The sequence below is a fragment of the Lissotriton vulgaris genome, chromosome 2_2, assembly GCF_964263255.1.
Source record: "Lissotriton vulgaris chromosome 2_2, aLisVul1.2, whole genome shotgun sequence".
Taxonomy (NCBI): Eukaryota; Metazoa; Chordata; class Amphibia; order Caudata; family Salamandridae; genus Lissotriton; species Lissotriton vulgaris.
In genome coordinates this window covers 200,670,876-200,695,208 of record NC_141688.1, presented here as the reverse complement: position 1 = coordinate 200,695,208, position 24,333 = coordinate 200,670,876, and the positions used below count along the sequence as shown (strand labels likewise).

At 44.3% G+C, this 24,333-nt stretch overlaps 1 protein-coding gene across 3 annotated transcripts in view; it reads right to left on the bottom strand.

Moving 5' to 3' along the window:
* The window catches only part of COMMD9 (COMM domain containing 9), an 85,282-nt gene that overhangs the window by 50,997 nt on the left and 9,952 nt on the right, over positions 1–24,333 (bottom strand). For all 3 annotated transcript variants that reach the window (XM_086959893.1, XM_086959894.1, XM_086959895.1), the window contains exon 2: positions 22,387–22,512. In XM_086959893.1, the coding sequence (XP_086816019.1) occupies positions 22,387–22,512 (126 nt within the window). The remainder of the gene's footprint in view (positions 1–22,386; positions 22,513–24,333) is intronic.

The following is a 24,333-nucleotide window of genomic DNA, read 5'->3' as shown; positions in this document are numbered from 1 at the left end:
TTCAAAAGAGTATCGACTGCATGCGGAACCATCACCGTAAGCATATTGTCCATGACCAATCCTGCTGACTGTCGGATGGAGACCGCGGCTGCCGCAGTTGCTCTCAAACAACTCGGCAATGCTCTAGCTACCGGGTCCAAGGTCGAGGAAAAATATGCACATGGACGTTGCTTACCACCAAAAGGTTGCGTTAAGACACTCAAAGCACAACCTTCCCTCTCGTGAACATATAATGTAAACGGCTTACTGTAGTCAGGGGTACCTAACACAGGAGCCGAACACAATGAATCACGCAGTTCAGAAAAACTTTTCTGACAGTCTTCCGTCCATGGTAAAGGAGTTGAAACATCCTTGCACGTAAGAGCCACCAATGGCTTCGCTAGCAATGAAAAATTAGGAATCCATTGCCTGCAGTACGACGTGATACCTAGAAAGGCACGCACATCTCTTTGGGTTTTTGGCACAGCCATTCGCGCAATTGCTGCAATTCTCTCTGGGGTCAACCTCCTTCCCTCCTTTGACAATAAGTGACCTAGATAGGTTACTTCTTGACAACAATATTGGAGTTTAGAGGGGGACACCTTATGATTCAACTCACAGAGATGTTGGAGCAACGATACTGTAGCAATTTTGCAAATGTCCTGAGTATCAGCAGCCACCAATAAGTCATCGACGTATTGGATCAAGGCCGCACCAACCGGCAACCTGAATGCGTCCAGTTGACCCTTCAAGGCTTGGCTGTAAATAGATGGACTTTCACAGTAGCCCTGAGGAGCGCGTTTGAACCGGAAGCTGCGTCCACCAAGAGAGAAACCGAAAAGGTCCCTGCTCTCCTCGGCAATCGGGATGCTGAAAAACGCATTTTTCAAGTCAATCACCGAAAACCATGATGCAGAAGCTGGAATCAGAGTCAGTAGCGCCGTGATGTCAGGCACAACGGGAAATTGAGGAACCACAATTTTATTCACCTCCAGTAAATCGATAACAAAGCGATAAACAGGCGGTTTTGAAGGATCAGTGCGTTTAAGAATGGGCAGCACAGGGCTGTTGCACACGTTTCCCCGAGTCTCTTCAATAACATCTTTCTCGATCAAATCGTAGATGATCGCTAACAGTGCTCGTTCACCATCAAGGGAGATACGATATTGGGGAATATGTGGCAGTCGCACATTAGATTTCAACTGTACAACATAAGGGGAGATATCAAGTAGGCCCACGTCATTCGGACCCGTTGCCCACAAAGACGCAGAAAGAGAACACAATTCCGGTGGAAGCTTATCGAGAGACAAATACATAGGAGAGACAACCCTCTCTCCTAACGTAAGCTTTACACCCGCAGGAGAACAATACAAAATTGCATACAAACGTTTAAGCAAATCCAGGCCCAGTAGATTTTCACCACAACCCGTAGTCAAAATCAACGGAGCTTCTAGCTCACGTGGCCCAATTTTAAGGGGCAAAGGGCGTGAAACTGGATTGCTAACAGGGGCGCCAGAGAATCCAACGGAAACATTTGTTAAGCCAGACAAAGGTGCGCCAGGGAGTTTCGAATGCATGATAGAACTTTTCGCTGCACCAGTGTCCAACAGAAAAGGCTCAACGACGCCCGATGTAGCAACTGCGACGTAAGGCCCTCTCTGATCAACCGGAACTGATACCACTCCCTCTCCTTGTCTTTGGCTGTCCTAGTAATTACTGTCGTCAGTTCCCTGATCGACGTAATAATCGTCTACATTGTACTGCGCAGATCGTCCTTGCGATGATCCACGTTGATCGAAACAATTATTAGAATTAGATGAGTTATCTGAGCGATCATTCTGAGCACCACGACCTCTACCACGTGATGCCTGCTGTGAAGCACCACGACCTCCTCTAGATGAGTTACCACTATTACGTTCATTCAAAACAGGGCAATTGAATTTAATGTGTCCCTCCTGTCTACAATAAGCACATTGATTGTACCCTAACGAGGATCTTTGGGAGGAGGAGTCATTACGAGTTTGGGATCTATTCGATTGCGGCTGCGATCTATTCTGTTGTGAATTATTCTGATTCGAACGTGGAGGATACGCTTGCTGAAGCAACACTTTAGTTTTTAGCTCTTTCGTCTTTTTATCAGCACGGTCGTTCTCTTCTTTCTCCCTATTCTCATAATATTGTGCCGTAGCCAATATCTGAGCCGAAGTAGAGACGGCCCATGCACTTTCCGAATTCTTCAACTTATTGCTCAGATCGGGCAATAAATTTGAAACAAATTTATCCACAAACAATCTTTGACCACCCTCAGTACCCATATCCTGTCCACTATGGTCAATGAATGCTTCCTCGAACCTCGTAAAGAAGTCGGAAACACTCTCATCTTTCTTCTGCTTACAGGCTGACAATTTGTCCCAGTTTACCCTCATAGCTGGCATAAGCGTTTTCATTAATGTTATTATTCGTTGAGGAAGAGCAGTAATCAACTGGTCGGGTTTAGTAGCAGCCACTTGTCCGGCATCTGCCGCTACAATGGCAGCCCAATCACCGCCTAATTCATTCGGATGATTCTCCTGCCGAATCTTAGCCCATACCGGTTGTGGTACGACATTGCCGAACAACATATCGATATCAGCAAGATTCATTACCGTAGCATCTACGAGCTGCGATAATTCTTTGTATACCCTGTAGGATTTTTGCGTGGATCAGGCAAAGATTGCTTCACTTGTAACACTTCCGAGCGTTTCCATGGGAGATGTATCCACACTCTCTGGAAATGTGCCACTGTCGCAGGGTTGGCAGCAGGATCAGCTGGTATCCAAACCGGCGGAACTTCACGCATAGGATATTGGCCAGACTCGTCTGGTTGTTTTTCAATATCCTCAACAAACAATGCATGAGGTATCGGAGCGGGACGAAGAGATAGCAACCGCTCGACAGCACGTCGAACGTTGGTATCCACTATCAGCCCATTTGCGAACTGAAGCTGGAGATCAGACAGAGCGGCGAGCACCTCGTCAGGCGCATCGGCCGCTATCTGATCATAAAGGAACTTACACATTTCATTAAATACATATCTCTGGGTTGGTATATTGAATTGACAAAATGTATCCAGAACAACACGGGGTGGACATCTAAGAGGATTTACCATCCAACCCATCGCCATATTATATAGCGCAACGCGTTCTCTGTTTCCAGGAAGCTGACTACGTCTCTGAGGACCATCGGAACCAGCGGACCCATGAACAGGTCCGAGCGAATGAAAGAAGCTTGCCGCAAGAGGAGAACTACGACTACGAGTAGAAGGAGAAGTATAGGGCACAGGACTAAGAGAAGGAGTAGAAACAGTAGCAACAACAGGGGTTAACAAAACAGGAGCAGTAGCAGGAGCAGTAGCGGGAGCAGGAGTATGTGGAAGTGGAGGAGCAGTAGGAATAGCAACAGGCAAAGGAGCAGGAACAGTCGGAAGGGCAGGGGCAGGTTGAGGAACAGGCGGAGGAGGAATAGGCGGAAGAATAGGACTGGCAGGGACCACAGGAGCTGCGGTACCCTGTACATACGGAGGTGGTGACTTCATAAGATAAGACATTAAAGAATCCTCAACTGGCTCTTCCTTCTTTTCCGACTCCGTAGGCAAAGCAGGATAACATTTATCTACGGTCATACGCTGTAGTCTATCAAACACTTCCTTATCCTTAACCTCCTTATCTCGCTGAAATTGCTCTGCTTTCTTCACTATGGTAGCAACATTATCTCGCTGATTACGTTTAGTCTGTCTGATTTCTTTCTGTCGGGCTTCCTTACGCCACAACCGAAAGGCATCAAACATGGCCGGCCTTGACTTTCTTTCGAACAATTTAATCTCTAGATTATCCAAGATCGGGGCCTCGAAGCTACCATGAGGTGGCCAACGAAGGTCGCCGTCCTTTTTCGTGTATTTAATCCAGTAATCGTTAAAGGTAATTGGGCCTAGCCCATGTTTACTATAGAGCTCATAAGTGGGAGTTCCGACCGGAGGTATCGGACACGAGTCCTCCAGTCGGGAATCCGTACCACAAGGTCTGAAACAACTAAACAAAGTACTGCGACCAGGCATCTTGCACACTAGCCGAGTTTCACAAACTTCAAGGGTTACAGGATTTACCAAGTCCCAGCAAAGAACAAAACCCTCGGTTTTTGGCGGCTGCAGTCGTCAAACAACACAACAAAGTACGCTAGCAAAGTGTCACCGACAAAAACACTCACACAGCGTTAACAACAAAAACACTCGCTAAAGTGTCAACAACCAAGAACTCTGGGAGCGACCCACAAATACTTAACTCAAAGATCGATGGCGTCACCAGGAAGGCCCGTCAATCGTCTTGCTCTACCAAGGTCTACGCCAGGCGCCAAAACAGGTCTACAGTCAGGGCAGCAGTCCGTCGCAGCCGTCAGGAGGCGGGAATCTTCGCGGGAAAAGTCTTCGGGCCACTTATTTCGACAACAGGATCGATGAAGCGGAGTGCACCTTCCCTCGGAGATTTCACACGAAGTTCCTCACGATCGTCGGGCTTGGACCGGTACCACTGATGCAGCCCCACGTTGGGCGCCAACTGAAGGACTGGGTTCTTTAAGACCCAGCGGTGCCAGGGCACAACACCTGAAACCTTCGTGGGTAACCTGCTCCGGCGTACGAATCACAGAGACACGGGACACTTCCTTCGACGTCAAAGATTCAAGGTTTATTTGCTGCAGGGAACACAGAAGTCACGACAAGTACACCACGTGCAACTTGGGGAGACTGCTTCAAATTGGTTCTGTGGATCGCTCCTTTTATACAGTTTTTACCCATAAGACATCATGGTACACAAAAGTTTACATCCCGGTTCCCACCATTATCCCCCAGAGGGGTCGCTTTGGTCACTTTGATACACATGAGGTCCGGAACATAAGTGCGGAAACATTTGGCGGTTCCCAACTGTAAAAACCCATCTACCCACCATTAGCGAATTCCAATCAGCAGTAAAACAGATCGAAATAGGAACAAGGACAGGTGTAGAGGAAGACGGAGACAGTGGGGAGATCGGAAAGGGTGTAAAAGGGGAGGTATCGGGAAACACGAGATACAGGCATCAAAGGGACGTGCCTAATGAGATGCACGGCTGAGACAATAAGTCCGTGCGGCAAGATGAGCCTCGAGCGGCGCCATCTGCCTTACAGCAGCATCCCCCTCGTCATAAAGACACTTACAAAGAACATGTGTCTTCCGCAAATATCTTGGGAGTCCCAGGGTCGCGAAGCGGACAACGTCCGTTCGCTGGCTACTTGAGGGCAAGAGACAAAATGGATGCCGTATCTAAGATGGAACCCGTGGGTACAGATGAAAAACCCACATAACAAACGAACGGTTTAAGTTAGCACAGCGAAACTGCGCACACTTACTAAACTCGTCATTTGCGGTTCATAGATACCAGACTCGACCATATTCGTGCGAGTCGAAAACACCACTTACGATTGTCACGGAACCTCAGTACTGCTCTGCCCGTAGAGTGCGAAATACAAGAAAAATGTTAACTCGGCATTAACACATCCTAGTGTCACAGGAGTGTTGAAGGGAGGCTCCGTGAAAACTGGACTGTAATCTCTAGGCGAGAGGTAAACACTGTGAGAAAATGAATATTTTAGTGGTGTGGCTGCCACACTTTATCACTCTGATCAGCTGATTTACAATTCATCAGAAACGATTCAACTACGTCACATGAAGATTTAAGGAAGCGGGTCAAGGTTACACAACAGACAGCAGCTTGCTCTTGATTGCTCCCTGAGCTGCCGTTACTATTCCTCTAATAACCTCTAAATCCGGCAAAAGGCACCAGCTGAGGATTTTGCATGGCGGACACAGTCTGCATTCAGATGGAACTGAGGTGCAGCGACTGGAGGGAGCCATCATAAAACAATATTAATGATTCCTTTTCTTGAAAGTGCATTTCCTCTGGAACTTCCAACTTGTATGGTAACATCAGGCAAAGGACATTCTAATGCGTCTTGTGCGTGCCCCTGCATACAAAGAAACCGCATTTACGGGCGGGAACCTCGTCCAATATCTTATTGCTCTAAACAGAACTTGGGTAGATGTACGTTTTTTTGTTTTCCAAACACCCAGATCGATAGCACACCTAAGTGTTGAAGCATTTTCGAACCGTAAAACTACAGTAATAAAAGACAGCTACTACATCGATTACCGAAATCCAAAAATGTCCTACCTGTATATGAGATCACTTCAAAAGCAGCAGCAAGAATGTTGCAATGGCATCTTTCCCAAATTGATAAACTTGTGCACTGGCGCTGACCCGGTTTTATTGCATGTTGTCTAGCAAATCTGAAGATGGAAAACTAATTTGCAAAAGCACACACTCTGCTAAAAAAAAAAGTCTTTTCTTTTTCTAGATTAGGCAAATAAGCAGAAGACGCCATTTTGCTGCACTCCCATGATAATGCAGGTGGGCTTGTACAACGTGTACCTATCGTTAGACCCTCTCTTCAGTTACATAAAGATATGCATTGTCTGATGCTAAAATTGGAAGTACAGATAGTGTTGTACAGGATCTGGACAATCTTTACATACTTTCTGAAAACCCCTTCTCCAGGGAAGAGGGCGTTTTGAACTGAACCCTGGAGCACAAACAAGATCTGCTTGGAAACCACCAGCATCCATAGATACCCACTTCTTGCCAGGGTTTGGTCCAAAGAATGGCACTTCCTTCGGCATCAGGCAGCTCTTTCCCAACCTTCGACGCAGAATGACTGACTCAAACTGATCGCCGCCTCCCGAGGACGTCTCATCACCTGCGAACCCCACCTCATGGCACGCTACAAAGACCTCGCTAATCCATGTATGTGCATGAATTCAAAGCTCTGCCTACCGATGGCCTTTACTGCCCCTGCGGGTGTCCGGGCGGGAGAGCGTGCATGCACACTGCACTGCGCACTCGGGCGTGCACGCTGCACAGCGTGCACACCACAAGGACAGTGCACACGAAGCACGCCGAAGGCCCCGAAATGGTTAGCGCTCAGCGCCCATGTTTACAGTTTAACGAACTGCCGCCGAGTAAAGACGCCCCCATGACAGGCTCCGGACCAAGATGCCATGTCCCAAAACAGCGCGTAGAAAAGAAACCTCGTCATTTCAGAGGCGGTGGGTGTATTGTGCGTCAGGAACAGGCGCTGTATGGCGCACTATCGACGGTCTGCTGGTAGATGCATCCAGCCTGTCCATACCATCGGGAGTGCCCCGGACACTCCGACACTGGGTACCTTCACCGGACCGAACGGACATACGCCCCTGCTACGGCGCCCGTGCATACCTGTGCCTGCGGCCACATCTGGACCTTCCGTGCTTTCAAGACCCGTAGACGGCCTCTCTATGAGGTATCAGGGTACAGGCGGCAGGATAGGGGGCTGCTTCGGAGCAGCGTGCAGCACACAGGCACTATATTTGGACGTCGGAGCGCTGTATGTTCCAAGTCGCTACACAGGCAAGTCGAAAACTAGAATCATTAATGTGCAAGGAGGAACGCCCAAAGACGAAATTAGAGAGGAAAAAGGAATATGATTAACAATATAAAAAGGAAATACTTGGGCTTGAAAAAAAAAAACATACGAAACTCAAGCAGCGTCTGTTTTAACGCAGCTAAACACAAGTCTGTGTGACCACAGTTTTTGCTGCCGCCAACTAAGCCTGCTCATGTATGGAGTTTTTGCTCGTTAGCACATATGTAACAGCCTCAATAAGTCTAGTGTCGGGCACAGTACCATACTGAGGTTTTTAACCCCCTAAGCAAGGCTCTGGACTCACTTCCAAGTAACACCGCAGCAACAACCCAAAAAACAAGTCAGGTCCCGGGCCGGCCAGCCAATTACAGCGCGGCCCGGGAATGACGTCAGGGGGGTGTCCCGGGCCGGCCAGCCAATCACAGCGCGGCCCGGGAATGACGTCACAGGGGTGTCCCGGGCCGGCAGCCAATCGCAGCGAGGCCCGGGACAAAGGGGCGGGGCTTAAAAAAAGCACCAGAAACGCCCCCGAATCGCGTTTTCGTGAGAAAGCGCGATTGACAGCCTCTGCCTCCCAATGGCTAGCCTCCATTTATGGAGCTAGCCAATTGGAAACAGAGGCTGCCCTAACCTCACTACTAAAAACAAAAGATTTCGACTGGGAGGGGCTTCGCCCCTCGCCAAAAGTCGAAACCTAAAAAGTGTCATTTACAATACCAATAGCTCAAACTTTCCTAATGCGAGACCTATTGCATTTCCAATGCTTGTTATATAAGTAGGAGGAATGAAAGGAAGGATCTACCTGCTAATTCTCAAAGTGTTTAAACTGGAGAAGATGACTGAGCGGAAATGCTTATTAAAGTTCAGTTTGTCATCTATAGTTATGCCAAGTTCCTAACTCTATTGGCCAACGTGCTGGGTTCCAGAAATGTGGATTATTACCTAAGAGTATGAGCTCAGTTTTCTCTCAGTTCAATTTGAGGCAATGCATATTCATCTCATGCAGTTGTGAAATGGAGAAATAGTGACTTCCGCATTGCTAGTATCGTCAGCGTATGATGTGGGAATGAACACAAAAGGATCTTATCAGGGAAGCCGGTTCAGTAACAAATATTGAAGAGTAGGGGGCACAGGGAAGATCCCGGAGGAACCCCGCATAGAAGAGGGAAGGACTTGGATGAGAAATTCTCCAACATGACTGAGTGGTTTCTGTCCATTAGGAACGATTGAAGTAGGGCAAGAGCTTTATCAGTGATGTCCAATTTTTTGAGGCAATCAGTGAGACTAGCATGATCAACTGTGCCGAAAGCCACTGACTGGTCGAACAGTATAAGTGCTGCAGAGCTTCCTTTATCCAAGATGGTCCTCAATGCATCTGAGATCTTTATTAAGGCCGTCTCTGTGCTGTGTTTGGCCCTAAAGCCGGATTGAAAGGGATCCAGGAACTCATTTTGTTGAATGAGCTGTGTCAGTTGTGTAATAACTTTTTCCACTATTTTTGCTGGAAATGGTGACTTAGAGATAGGGCGATAGTTAGCTGCATTATCAGGTTCTAGGTTAGGTTTCTTAAGGAGTGGCAAAATAGAAGCCTTTTTCTAAAATCGGGAAAGGTGCCAGAGCTAAACATCCTGTTAGAGATGGTAGTTAGATATGAAGAAATCGAAATCGGAATCTGTTTCATTATGAAAAGGGGGCAAGGATCATAAGGTCAACCCTAATCTTGCGGCGTTAAGCAAGTCGAGAACATCTGCAGTAGTGACACATGAAAATTGGCTGTACTTAGATGGAGGTCTTTTATTAGTGGTAGCTTGAGGTGTAGTGGGGCTACAGCTGAGATCGGAGGTTCTAGAGGAAGTGAACTGGTTATAAATGTGTTCAACTTTGTCACAGAAGTGAGAGGCTATCCCAGAAGGATTGCCTAATGTTGCTCCCATTATTCTCAGAGGCTTTTGTAGTTTATGTGCTTTGATGCTACAATTTCTAGCGTATAATAGTTAGACTTTTCCTTGGTAATAGATATCTTATATTTGGCCAGGGAGCATTTGTAAATTAATTTGTCAGAGGAATTGTAGTTTGATCTCCATTTACTTTCGAGCCTTCCACAAGTTTGTTTTTCAAGATGAAGGGTATCTGTGAACCGAGGGGCAGGTTGTTTAGGTTTGTTTTGATGATGCTGATGATGATGGGGGACGATAAAGGAGAAGGCCTTTGAAAGAGCAGTTGTTGGTCAACTCTAGGCTAAAGGAGAGGGATTCCACTCCGAATTGTTCTTAGAGTTGTTTTTACATTTGAAATAGCTTTTATAAATTATCCCTTAACATCCACCTCTTGTTCCACTCTATCTCCTCTTGACATTGAGGTGCCTTGTGGGGTTGCTATCAAAGGGGCAGGGCTGGAAGGATTATTAGCTCAATTTTCTGTGATAATCAGGACATCCAATTGATGACTCTCAATAAATTTAGCAAGCTCATGTGCATGTTTTACTAGAGACCGTGGGTTGATTAGAGCAAGGCGGAATTTAGGTAAGGTGTGATGCGGAGTGTTTTCAAAGAAAGCATGTTTGGTGAAACGGATTCCACAGTTATAACACAGAGATCTTGAGAGATCCTGACTGTGATGAATTTGAAAGCAGCAGTGATAAGGTTTATTGAAGAATTGAAGGGCTTTACATGACCACGTAACCCTAGACTCCTTTACTGGGACAAAACAGGTAGAATTTCCGGCCCTCAGAGCGTTTCTGGTGCGGACGGGCACAGACAAGCTAGCCTTTGGCGTGCCTTTGTCGCACCAAAGTTGCACCCGCTGTGCCTCCAGCCCAGCATGAGGTTTTATAGCTGGCCGGGAGCTCACCTGACGTCTAACCCCTGTCGGAAGAAGTAAGGAAAAGAGGAAGGGACTGCTACCCTCCACACAAATGGCAATGCTGCGGCGAACCTTGGAAGTGCTAAAGTGCAAAGAGTAGATAAGAGCAGTTGAGTAATGATTAAAAGCAAATTAAAAGAAGATTAAGACAACAGTAAAAAGAATAGCTAAGAGAAACTGCAATATGCAGGCAGATGAAATCGTACTAAGTGTGATACTCAAGCGAAGTGCCGCTACCAAACATAAGAAGATGGCACTACGCTTAGCAGGGTTTATCTCGCCTACTGCCACTGCCGTGCGTCCGGCTTAGCATGAGGTTTTGTAGCTGACCGGGCACTTCTGACAGAAGTAGTAAGGCAAAGGGAGAGGAACTGCTACCCTCTGCACAAACAGCAATGCTGTGGCGGACCAGGGAAGTGGTAAAGTGCAAAGAGTAGGTAAAAGCAATTGAATAATGAATGAAAGCAAATAAAAAGCAGATTAAAAACCAGTAAAAAGAACAGCTACAATAAATCTCAATATGCAGGCAGATGAAATCTAACTAAATGCGATACTCGAGCGAAGTTCCGCTTCCAAACATAAGCAGACGGCACTACGCTTAGCGGGGTTCCTCTCGCCTACTGCATCAAGAAATTTCAAAAAAGCACAAATCCCTAAAAGGGGCACTCGCTTTCCTCTGGCGGGACCTAGACAGGCTTGATCACAGATTAATGAAATTAGTGGGAAAAAAATTGCTGGGCAAATTAAAGGAGAGGAGAACAAATAGAAACATTGCGTGATCAATGCAGAGACCCTGAAATTCGTGATAGACGCAATCATATCAGAGTTGGAAAGTATTGGAAGAGACACAAGGCACTAAGATAGTAACATATACAAAGTTGCTCTGTGCCCATATCCTAGATCTAAAGGAAGGAGACCTATTTAACATTGAGACAGAAAAAACGGCAAAAACCCAACAGTAGACCAAGAGATAGTGTGGCAAAGCTAACTCTGTTACAACAGAAGCAACGTCTTACCTAAAAGGCCAGTTGTAAGGGTATACTCAAATTCCAGAATAATACTTTTACAAGATCTGGAGCATTTACTTCAGCGAAAAGGAAGAAACAATGATGGAAGAACTAATGAATTGGGGACTTTTCCTGCTCGCTGTTCCTCTGTGATTTAATTTTTGAGCGAATTGAAAAGATCAACATGTTAGAATGATATTGGAATGCAAACGACTCCTGGAGATTGCAACAGAGCAGATCGAAACGGAAAGAGTATGAATAAAGTAGATCCACAAGAATGTAACTCAAAGAATGGCAGAAATTAGCACAAAGACTATGCAGGAAAGTCAGTTCCAGGATCAGAATAAAGTTTGAATACCTACGCCCCAAAGCAGAGCCAATGAGCCACAATGTGGAGTATTCCTGGAAGTTGCAAATTGCAGAGACAACAAGACGAATTGCTGGGAAAAGCCTCATGTGACATTAACTATAGACATTACATGTGTCAGACAGTTCCTAAGAGCAGTGGAAGCATGAGGGAGAGAGAAGGGTGGAAGACTGGAGAGATGGCCTTGGAAAGTCAGTGAAGTCACCTCTGATATGGGAGTTGGTACAGCGTTACATTTGATACACTGAAGATCATCAGTGGATTGTACTTCCTGTTACTGGGAGGGATTCACAAGCTGGTTTAAAGGGTAGGGGGAAACCTGTGATGACTATATCAGATATAGAGCACACAAGGAAACACCAGGAAAGAATATACACCTTTGAAAAACGTGGGGCTGAAGTTATCCGCTTTCAATATGAGGGACCTAAAACTTCTATGAAATGTTACTGGTGTATGCCAGAATTGAAGAGCTGGGATTAGAGATAGTCTTTCCGCAGGAGAAAAAGGGAGACACAGGCAGATTCAGATGTTACGAAATACAGGCTCACTCATCCTCATAGTCTAAAACGTGTGGTGCCAGTTCTGCTACGGAGCACCTTCCCCAAGACCTGGGTGGAATCAATTATTATTCAAATTTTTGAAAAAAGGGGGACCAGCATGACCAGAGAAGCTACAGACCCATCTCCTTGTTGGACACCCTGGTCTAAGTGGCCGGACGGGTCATTCTTGAGCGCCAACAAGACTGGGCAGTGGATACCCTAATCTTATCTGACTTACAGTACGTCTTCAGTGCCAGGCTTAGAACAAAGCTTACATTTAGCCATCTTGGTAGGAAAATATATAAGAGCAAAGACAGGTGGTCTGTGCCTGGCTTTTGTGGACCTCACCGCAGCCTTTGATTCTGTAAGACACAAGAGGCTGTGGAAAGTCCTCAAAATAGTTGGGGTTGAAGCCCATATCATTGCTTTCTTAAGACGGTTGTATAGTGGTGCTACTGCAAGCATGCGGTATGGCCTGGGGAGAACACTTTGGCTTTTCCCATTAGGAGAGCGGTCACACAAGGTTGCGTGCTGCCCCCCTTCCTTTTTAACCTTTACATTAATGGACTTGGAGAAGCGCTACTCTCGAAGAGCAAAGATCTTCCCCAAGCTGGAGGTCGACTGATTCCTGCACTCCTTATGTGGATGATGCTGTGCTTTTGGCACACACTCAAAACGGCCTACAGAGGATTTTGGAGATCTTTAATGACTTTTTGAAGGATCTTGGCCTCAATATAAATATATCCAAGACCTTAGTCATGAGGTGTGGTAAACGGACACAGAGGACACATGAAATGTTTGTTGATGGGAAGAAGTTAGCCTCAACTAGAAGTTTTTCTACTTAGGCATTTTATTTAATCAGCAGGACTCATGGACACAAACTATCTCCGCCAAATAACTGGCATTTATTAGATTGACAACAGCTCTATCAACCTTCGCAAAAAAGCTAGGCAGGAAACCATCCTTAGAACTCTTGCAGATATATAAGTCATGTGTATCACCATGGCGACTTAAGGGGCAGGGGTGTGGGGTTTCGTAAACACTCTTCCCTTACAAACTGTAGAAAAGGCTTTTTCGAGGTATATTCTGTCAGTACCTTCTAGTACCGCCTCTTATGTCTGCCACAAGGAGCTGGGCCTTCCCTACATTGCCGAGCTCATTAAACTAGAGCCTGCACTCCTGTGGCACAGGATTTGGTGCAAAGACCAGACTACGTTAAATAAGGAGATCCTGGAAGACAGCCTAAGGCTGGTAGGGACTTTTAAGATTCCTTGGATCAGATTCGTTCATAATTTCATGAACAATCTGGGTTATCCGAAATATTTTCCAAAACCAAGTTCTATGTTGGCGATACCCAGAAAGATCTTAAAGTACGAGGGCCTCCAATTACTGGATTCTATCAGAATGCTAGGGGAAATTTCCAAAATAAGTGTGAGGCAACACTAACTGTTACGCACTACCACAGGGATGGAGCCTTACCTAACCTTTGTACCCCGGGCCTTCGATAGATTCCTCTTAACAAGACTTAGACTGGGTAATGTCCATAGATAAGTGTCATTTCCCAAAGAGTCAATTGACTGGTCTCATGTGTTACAACGGTGTCCCTGTGACAAAAGTTCAGAAGAATCCACTATTCACTAAGTCCTGTTTTGCACATTTAATATTGAGCCAAGTAAAGTTTGGAAAAATTCCACTTTTTTTAAACCGAGCGTTGAGGCAGTGTCGCCCACCCTTTATTTTACTCAAGCTACTGGAAGATGAGCAAACAGCATGGAGATTAGCTATGTTTTTAAAGAAGGTGCTACAACAGAGAAAGTGTGGTGTCACTGATAAGTTGTAATATGAGCATCATCTTCCTGCGGGCATGTGCTCATGTCTCAGAAAATTGCTGTAAATATATTTTTTTTGTAGAACTTGTGATAGGACCATTGCTTTTCAACATTTTGTAATATAATATGAAATGTCTATGATTTGTTATGTGCTTTTATGTCTGTTTTATAATGCAGCCAAATAAAGCTTTCCTTGACTTGACTTGAACTGGATGTACGTCATTACCACGCACACTTTCACAACGCGTTCCATTACAACGTGGTTGTAACAACGCAAGTCGTAACAACGACTTGCGTTGGGGGGGCACAAATTAAAAAAATTTAGTTTACTATTCCAACACCAGTCCCCGTGGATAGCAGGGAAGGTGTTGGGATAGTAAAGTAAATGATTTACTATCCTTGAGCGCCCCCCAGCATAATTCGTTGTAACAACTTTCGTTGTTATGACCGCGTCGTAATGGTACGGCGTTGTAACGGTTGCGTTATAAACGTTGCATACCCTTGAACTCCAGAGGTTTGTAGAGGGGGTGAATATCCTGGACGGGGAGTTTAGTCATGTGCCGGATAGCAGCCTAGGTCATTCAAGACACCACTATAGACAGATCAGATGCCACACGACACATCTAAAGTGATCAGAGATCTGGAATAGTTGGACAAATGGAGATTGCTATATTTAACTGAGAAAGTGCAAACATCCCCTACTGATACACGAGGCACGATCTCCTGTCCATCTCAGTAGAACTGATATATAACGTAGCAGCCGTGATAGTAGTTATGATCTCTGGTCATGCTCAAGTTATACTAGAGGCAGTAGGCATAGACAAAGCACCTGGGAACATGAAAAAGGGACCTGGGACAGGATAGCCAAGACGACACAGCTGAAAGAGCAGAGATAATACAAACCCCTAACAGACTGCCTGTTCAGACACTATGGGAAACATTAAAAGTTGTAGAAAGAATCAAGCATATAGTGTTGTTGAGAACTGATAAATTTTACTGAACACTAACACAGGGCAGACTGGATCATGAACTGTAGCTAGATGAAGAACAGCATAAACAGACTGGCTTGAGGGCAGATAAAGGGGCAGTAATGAAAGTGAAAGGTCAACTAAACAGCTACTTGGTGAATGATCCTGGAATAGACCTTACATTAGGTAACACTCTTTTAGATCCTTCTCAATACGGCTTCAGGGCTTTCCTCAGTTCGTAAACTGCTTTGCTAGGAACCGCTTATTCCGACAGATCTCTCTGCAGTATTCAACATTGTGTTGCACGCCATACTTATCCAACGCATGCATGAGACTGGTATCCATTCTATGGCTCGACAGTGGTTCCAGGGTTATCTTAATGATAGAACTCAATGCAGCTATTGTCCTCCTTCAAATCAGACATGCTTTCTATAAATCCTTAGCCCAACCCACTACAAACTTCACGACAACACTGGCTACCATTATAAGAACATGTGACTTTGTGAGTGTCTTATGGTGATGACACTCGGCGTCATCTTCGAAAACATTAGATCAAGGTATAATAGTGGGCTGGGATTTCCCGATGTTATAACTTGAATGGAGAATGGTCGTTGAATCATCATCGAGGTATTCGGGTAGACGTGGAGTGCATATGTACAGGGCAGTTGTGAGAAGGTCCCATATGAGATATACTGTGACTGCCAAAACTCCTGGAGGCTGCAAAAACTGTATTATAGTGAAATTACAAGCACAGCGGTAGAAATATGGGATATGGTCCCACTAGCACTATAGGACCATGGTGCCCTAAAGACCTCGTTGACAATAAATTAACTATCTGCAGACTGGAAAGAAAACAGAAGTAACACAGAACTCTTAATTACTTCATGATAACTAAGTCCTTCCACACAACACTCCATAGCTCATCATATCAGTCAAAATAGAGTATAGCAACACTATCAATCAAGAAACCAACAGAAACAGAACATTTTTCTAGACAATCAAGAACTGTATATACCTCCTGTCACACCCACCTGCTCCTCGCTCCGCAGAAAAGTGCAAAGCCATCAGCCTCTTTCTTATAGAAAACAAAGAAGGTCCGGAAACACATTCACAACACTAAGCCTGCTCTTCTCTTTCCTCTGGAATCCAGATATGGTCATTCTTCCAACTCCCATCTCTCGCAGATCTTGCTAACATACTCAACTCCCTCAAAGTCACTTCTAATGAAGATGATGTATTTCCTTCATCATTCAACAAAGCACTCTCTGGGGTCTCTCTCTCATCCCTACTCACCCTTGTCAATGCCTGCTTCACTTAAAACACCTACTAGAAGCTCACAAGATAGGCCATATCATCACACTTCTAAAGAAACCTATACTACACCTTGATGACCACTCCAACTACCAGCCCTTCACGCACTGTCTATTTATTAGCAGGATCATTTAAAAGGCACTCTGTGTTTGTGAGACCTTGGGTTACTGGTGGACTTGGGTATGAGCCCTATTCAAGCAGCATCTACAAGTTGTCAAGGTAATTCACAAGCACACTCCAAATAAACCTGTGATTAACTCCATGGTAGCTTGGCACAGAGCAGTCAGGCTTAACTAGGAAGCAATGTGTAAAGTATTTGTGAAAAACTTCAAATAGTATAATAATGAAACCACCACACAAAAAGATATTAGGTTAGAAAAATAGAGCTGAATTCAATTTAAAAAACAAGACCAAAGTGGCAAAAATCCTATCAGCAGGACCGAAGTAATGGATTTCATTTTTAAAGATTAAAGGATAAAATTACACCAAAAAGCACAAAGCACTAACTGCGGCTATCTGGTAGTGCTGTACTGGGCTAAGCCGTAAGAACAGGCTTACTAAAATGAAAAGGGGGTGGGGGGGGAGGGGTCAGATAAAGTCCTAGATAAGCCCTGCTAAAGGTTTACCGTCTCAAGTTTTGTACCAAGAGTCACATTCGTGTTGGAGAAGGAAGCAGGCAGCAAGGAGTGTTGCAGGCATTAGTCGGTGTGATATGAAGAGCAGGCAGCCCCAGCCCATGGGTGGCTAGGGCTTTGCGCTAGTGGTCACCTGTAGGTGGCAGATGCAGCTCTGGGATGGGTTGGCGGCTTGTGCTGGATTTTTAGAGTAAAAATGAGTAAAAATCTGGAATTCGTAAAGTGCGAACTACTCACCCTTGGTGCAATTGAATGGAACAGATGTCCTACCTTCCTGGCCCTGCTCCAGAACGACTACATGAGGTATGCACCCCTTTGTGTGGAGACAGGACATAACCTATTCAGGTGTAAGTGGGGCTTGGACAAGTTACTTCTACCCATCTTGTCAGTTATGGACCATAGTGACACCTTAGCTTCCGATTCTATATGGCTGTTTAGTAGGAAGACACAAAGCCTGTCAGCTACACCGAATCATGTGACCCAGAGACAGGGTGCAGCCCAGGCTAAGATAATCCCAACTTTCTAAAAGTGGCATTTTCAGAATTGAAATTTAAAATCTGGTTTTATTTTAAGTTAGGACACCAAATATAAACTGTTGATCTCTTGTCATTTGGAAATTACAATAATAAAATGTAATAAGGCAACATATGTTATCCTATGTGAAAGATAGGCCTCACAGTAATGAAAAACTGAATTTAAGAGTTTTTTTACTACCAGGACATGTAAACCTAAAACATATATGTCCTGCTTTTTACAATCATTGCACCCTGCCCTCTGTACTGTCGAGGGCGTACACTAGGGTAGACATTTATGTATTAAAAACAAAGGTTTGGGCCTGGCAAAGGGCTTATTTTGCTAGGTCGAATTGGTAGTTTAAAACTACACACAGGCTGTAATGGCAGGCCTGAAACATGTTTAAAGGTCTACTTAAGTGATTGGCACAACCAATGCTGCACTGCAGCATGGAGACCGCTACCGTACGAATTGTAGCCACACATCTTGAAACACAGGTGGAAAATGGCCCCTGCCTCGAGAATTTGCTCATCCTCACAGCTCTTACAAATGACACATCCTGGGGTCTCAAATGGGTTTCAACAGCCATGTCCTCCACTGCTCTTCCTACCTTTCCAGCCAACACCAGTTTGTACACATGGGCACCTCTAGGTTAATCAAAATATTCCTAACACCTGCAGTGTCCACAGGGTTCCATACTTTCTCCTGTCATCTAAAGTCTCTACCTGGATCCGCTTTTCCTCTACTCACCGATAACCACATCAATATTCACGAATATGCTGATGAAACGAAACTCTATGTGAAAGTATCCCCTGCTTTAGAAATCCAGCGCCTGCCTGCACAACACCCAGACCTGGATGTCCACCTGTAGCTCAACCGAACCAAGAGAGAATGTTTATTATTTGCAAAGAACAACAAACAATAACCAGCAAAAACCTAGCTAAATTAAATGAGACCGGACAGCTTCCAACCTCAATTTTCACTGATTGCCTAGTAACTCCCAGACTCCACACTGGCACCCCTTAAGGGCATCCTACATGCTGCAGCAAGTCTCATCCACAGCGTCACATCACTCCATCCTGATGGTACTCCACTGGATCCCCCTGCCAGCCCTCATCATCTTCAAAACAAGTTGCAACATTTACAAAGCTATTACGACCAGCACCCATTTTTTTGCAAACAATTTCAACATAGTGGGTGGTTGTGAGGACACCCACAGCCAATACACCACCCAACTTCAGACTAGGATGTTTATAAAAGGAAAAACAATGCAGCCAGACTCTTGAATCTATGCATTCAAGATGTGGAATAACATGCATTTATCCATCACTGACTACTTTATCTTCTCCATTAACACCTGTAAGGAATCTGCATTTTCTGCGTAGTGACCATGTTTTTTTGCCTTTTGCTGCACTTTATATTTTTGCTGGCATTAGAACTCTGTGCACTTTCACCCGTCTAACCATTGGTAAAGTGCCAGGGTTCCCCTTTATACATGGTCACATTGGTATATTCCTAATTTAGCTCACCTACAAGTCCCTATTTCATGGTACAAAATGCACTCTAGTCCTGTAAGACCCTTGTCTCGTTTGTGGACTACAGCAACTATTGTGTTTTCCACTACAGTAACAGTGTAAAATATAGCTTCATGCCTACCGTTGGACCCTGCTTGATGCAGTATAACCACTGCAAATCAACCTGTCGCTGCATGGTATTTCATTTATTATTTCTGTATCAATCTCATGCATTCGTGTATTTAAATTGTTTATATGTCTTTTTTAAAACTTTCAATAAAGCTTATTTTGAACTTTAAAAGTAGGACATGTAGAAATGTAATGTTTTTATGTCCTTATAGCGATTAGCCCCCAAAAATAACTTTTTACTGTCGCAGGCCTAGCTGTCCTAGGTAGAAAACCAAAGTACAGATTAAAATGCTATTATTGCAAATGGATGGGACTAGCTAGAAAAATAATGAAACTATTGATAATAGTTGTTAGAATCTAATTGTGTGGTGAAGTTGGACTTTTAATACATTTTAAGGAAAAGTAACTTTGAGACAGTTACCTATATACTGCCTGACGTTTTTCTAGGCTAATTTGTATTTGCTGTTTTTTCTCCCAATCAGTAGTTGGCATTTAAATAAGTGTGAAGTAGATGTGAAATTCGTTCCAGAAGTTACACAATAGATCAATGTGATTAAGAGGTGGACTTAAATGGGTATGGATAACTCTGTTGCGGTCAGCAAAAAGGTGGGGGCTCGGATTATCCTTTTTGACATTACAGTGGCAAATACTGCTGTAGTGTCAATTCCTACTTGACAAGTCGGCCAGGTTTACATAGGATACTGGGGGTGCACTTGAATGGAAGGAAACAGTCTGCCATGAAACTTCCTGTGTATGCACTGTCTGGGTGCAGTTCACCTCCGCTCTTGCCCTACCAGACTCTTGGCTCTGTATTTTACAAACAACACTGGGGGCACATTTGAAAGGTAGAAAACAGGTTGCCATGACAATTACTGAGTATCCGCTGTCTGTGTACGCACTCACGTACACACACACACACACACACACACTGGTAACTAGACCTGGACTGGACCCTTTCTGTTTACGATGTTTACTGTTATGAATTACTGTTTTGGTACTGCATAAATACTTTACACATTTTCTTTAGTTAATCTGGTCTGATCAGTGGCATCGCTACCAGGGGGTTGAGCTCTGGTCCACTTCGTGACTTTTAGGGTTCACCCGGTCAAGAATTGCGATTATTCCTTGAGGTGGGTAGTCACCGACACTAAATATTAATCCAATACCTTATAAAAACCCACTCATGTTAATGAAGATTTCACAGTGGCTAGCGTGGTAAAACCATACAGACCTTGAGAAGAAGGGGACTGTAGGGTTCAAGCTGATCTATTCCATAAAGGAAAAGTCATATCATTCGAGCTTTGCTACAGTACGTGTTCAGGAAAGAAGGAGAAGCGTTTAGATACCAACAGTAGAGCACTGAGCTACCCAAAGCCTACAAAAAGGAGCAGCTACTAGAAAACTAAAAGACTTTCAAAACTGAGTGACAGTATGGAAACCAGTACTGGAGTGCATGGATGGAGACTGTAGGGTAGGAATATGTTAAGAGAACCTGAGAGTCTGAAGTCTCATTAACTTACCCTGACTGGGACACTGACTATCCCGTGAAACCCAGGTAGAGTATCCTAGATTTAGCCCAGAGAAAAGTGAAAGGGGGAAACGTTAATTAATTGGACTTGAAAAATGGAAGACACCACAAATTGGAGGGAGGGGTGAAGGGTTCTTGTTTTGACAGCGATTGGAATAAAGAATAACTGCTCAAGAGGTTGGAAATAACAAATCTCTTCTCACCATGACATTTAATACTGAACTATTTTGTTTGACTATCAACAAGAACTATATCCCAAAAAAATCATCTATAGGAGATGGAAATTGTTTTGAGTCCGACTTTATGATGCGCAACCACATACAATGTAGACAAAATATATTCACTGGTAACTTGGAGTTTAAAATAAAATTGTACAAAGAAGGGTGTCCAACGTCGGTTCAGGAGGGGGGTAGGGTTGCAAAACTCTAAGGATGATCACTCACTGTACATGAATTTAAATTGAACTCATTGTAAGTACATTTATGTAGTGTGAATGCAAAAAGGTTTGATTAAACTATCCTTTCTATATCTGTTTTGACCAAACCTCTATTCATGTATTCCGTCAGACATGTGGGGTCAAGTTCTATAACTATTCAATCATGTGTTTAGAACTACATCTGAGTTGTAAATGTATGCTTCATTGTTCCTAAAGGTTGTTACAGAATGTTGTGGACACGACAGACCCTTGGTAGCGAGGGGCGGCAGTCAATGTCTATGAGGGAATTAATGTTTCTATATGGAGATAAATTATAGTAAAGGATTCTTTTTTTTTTTTTACAAATCAGGAGGAGCAACCACACTGTTTCACCTTGAGGAAATGTAAAAATATATATGTTAGAAAAACTCCACGTGAGAAAGTTAAGTTAGCAATGTTTATTACTTGACAGAGAGTCCCCTTCATATAAGCCCGTCAGGTAGCTCTACAGCAACACTGTCATGTGAGCTTCACCAGAAGGCACCAATCGGAATGTGGACCATAACAATGATAAGGCAGAGGGGGGGTAGAGTGGAAAGGAATGTACCATTATAGATTAGAACACACCTCCCTTTAATAGAAATTCAAACGTATATACATAGTATAAAGTAACATGAAAATGCACAAGTACGAAGGCATATAGTTATCCACGTTATGAAAAGGCAGTAAAGGTCCAATATACGTGGAATTGAAGACAGGATAAATATACCACGCAAATACAGAGGGAAAGTTAATCCATTTTATAGTCTGCCTTGCCAATCAGGGGGGCGGCGGTACCCGAATTCTTTGGATCTTGCATAATCTGTGTGAAGCTGTTCTTGGTTTGCTACTTTCACAATTACAGGAATGAGAGCATCAAGACAACGGGCCACATTGGTCATACTCCAAGTACATCCATCCTCCAATACCACATAATTATGGTTGGCACGTTTAATGCTTGCTGGTTTAGAGTAAGAGGATATTTTAGAGTGTTGGCTATAAGGTCTTTAATCACTACCCATTGTCCTTCACTCTACAGACGTCTCACAGTACCCCTTTTCCTGTCATACCTATTTTTATGATCATGTTTTCCAATCTTTTTACTGACTGTGCTTCTATCCACCCAGACAGGACATCCCCTATTGAGATTACAACAATATGCATCACATATCTTGTCAAAAGAACATTACAGGAAGGGTCCTTTCTGGAGCGCCTCATACCTACCTTCTCAGCCTCCTCGGGCGTAGCAGAGAGGCTGGAACAAGTGCTGTCAATCAATCTGGAGGAGCCAATGGTGGATGTTGCAAAACAATCACAACACAGCTTTCTGACCACATCCTTGGAAGAGGCCTAGGAATAGAGGCGAACACAAAAGATTTTCAAAAGATGGCTGCATTACGTGTGACGCGCAGTAAAAGGACTTCTTCGCAAGTGACACATGCGTACAGCAGTGTACGTATGACACGATGTAGAGTTACTTTATTGCATCAATAAAGAGGACAACACTGGCTTAGGTAAAATCGGGAGGTTTCAACACACACCTAGCAAGGACGTAGGGGTTGGGATAGCCACATATCGGACACTCATTTAGAGACTGTTGTATGTGAGAAAGTCTCCTACGTTTCCTATTGGTCAACTCAAATCTACTGAAGGTAAAAAATATAACTTGCAGAACATGTAACATACTTTTATACAATGGAAACTGGTATAATAGGAAACAATACAAGACAATGTAATTACCCTCTCTACATGTATTAGTTATTCTAAACGAATGTATCAAAATCTGTTTGTAGCACATACAAACAATGGCACCTAATCATTGAGGACAAAAGAATTACATATATCACAACATTCTATGCATCAACATAAAACAAAAATACATATCACATTAACCCTAGAAAATTATTCTCACTAGTGTCCCCCTTGTTTTTTTGGGTAAAGCACTTAGAGGTAGTCAAGGTGAAACACCTAAGGCATGTTGACTAGCTCACCTAGCTCTAGTGTAACACAACACAATTTCACAAATCAATATAATTCCAATGACTCCTCCTTAGAAGTGTTGACGTGACCACGTTTCAGCCTTTTCTTCTTAGGCCTCCACAGGACAGAGGTTATACAGTAAGATTCCAAAATGCTGGGATACAGGGTAATAACACACCGCGTATATGTCTCAGCGCTCAGGATACAATTACCTCCCTCTCTGTGAGATGGAGAACCATCTACGTGTATTTATTCATCACCATCTATATCTATTCATCTGTCACATTCAAAAAACAACTTCCAGTTCCTTGGTCTGCTAGAGAAGTCGAGGGAAATCTGCTCGCTTCTCATCTGTACCCCGGAGCCACCAAAATGCATCCACATGTAACATATATTTTATATACAGGATTTATAATGCGCATGGCTGCCACAGCAACGAGGCGTCCCAGCGCAAACTAGAGACTAGAGAGGAGCGGGCAGCTACAACAAGCGTCCTTTGTTAGACAGTAGGGAACAACCATGTCTTAACAGGCTTCCAAAACGTCAAAAGATTGGATGTGACTCGGTTGTTTGCTGGGAGGGAGTTCCAAAGTTTGGCCGCCAAAAGGCCAAACGAGCGGCCCACCACCCTAGCTTTTCTTACTCGAGGGACACAGACCAGCCCACAGTTGGCGGATCTCAGAACACGCCCGGGCATATAGGGCTTCAATAAACTAGAGATCCCAATAGGTGCTTGGTGCATCAGAATTTTGTGCGCGATGCACATCACCTTAAAGTGAATGCGGTCTTCAATGACAGCCAGTGCAACTTAGGGAGCACATGAGCAACCGACTGCCATCTAGGAAGCGCTACTAGCGTGCATGCTGCCGCATTCTGGACCCTCTGGAGGTGTTTAATACTTGCTTTATTGGCGCCCAAATACAATGCGTTGCCATAATCAAGCCTCGCAAGAATGGTGGCTTGCAGGATGATTGGACGCATCCCAGGAGGGAAAAAGCCAAGCAAAGGTCTTAAACCTCGCAGAAGCCCAAAGCACACAGCAGCAACAGCTCTGGTCTGTTTCTCGAAGGTTAGGCCAGTGTCGAACTAAACACCCAGGTTCTTTACCATCTTCTTCAGTGACGGAGCGGGTTTAAGATGATCAGGCCACCACTTCTCCGACCAAAGCTCTTGGTCTTTCCCATAGAGAAG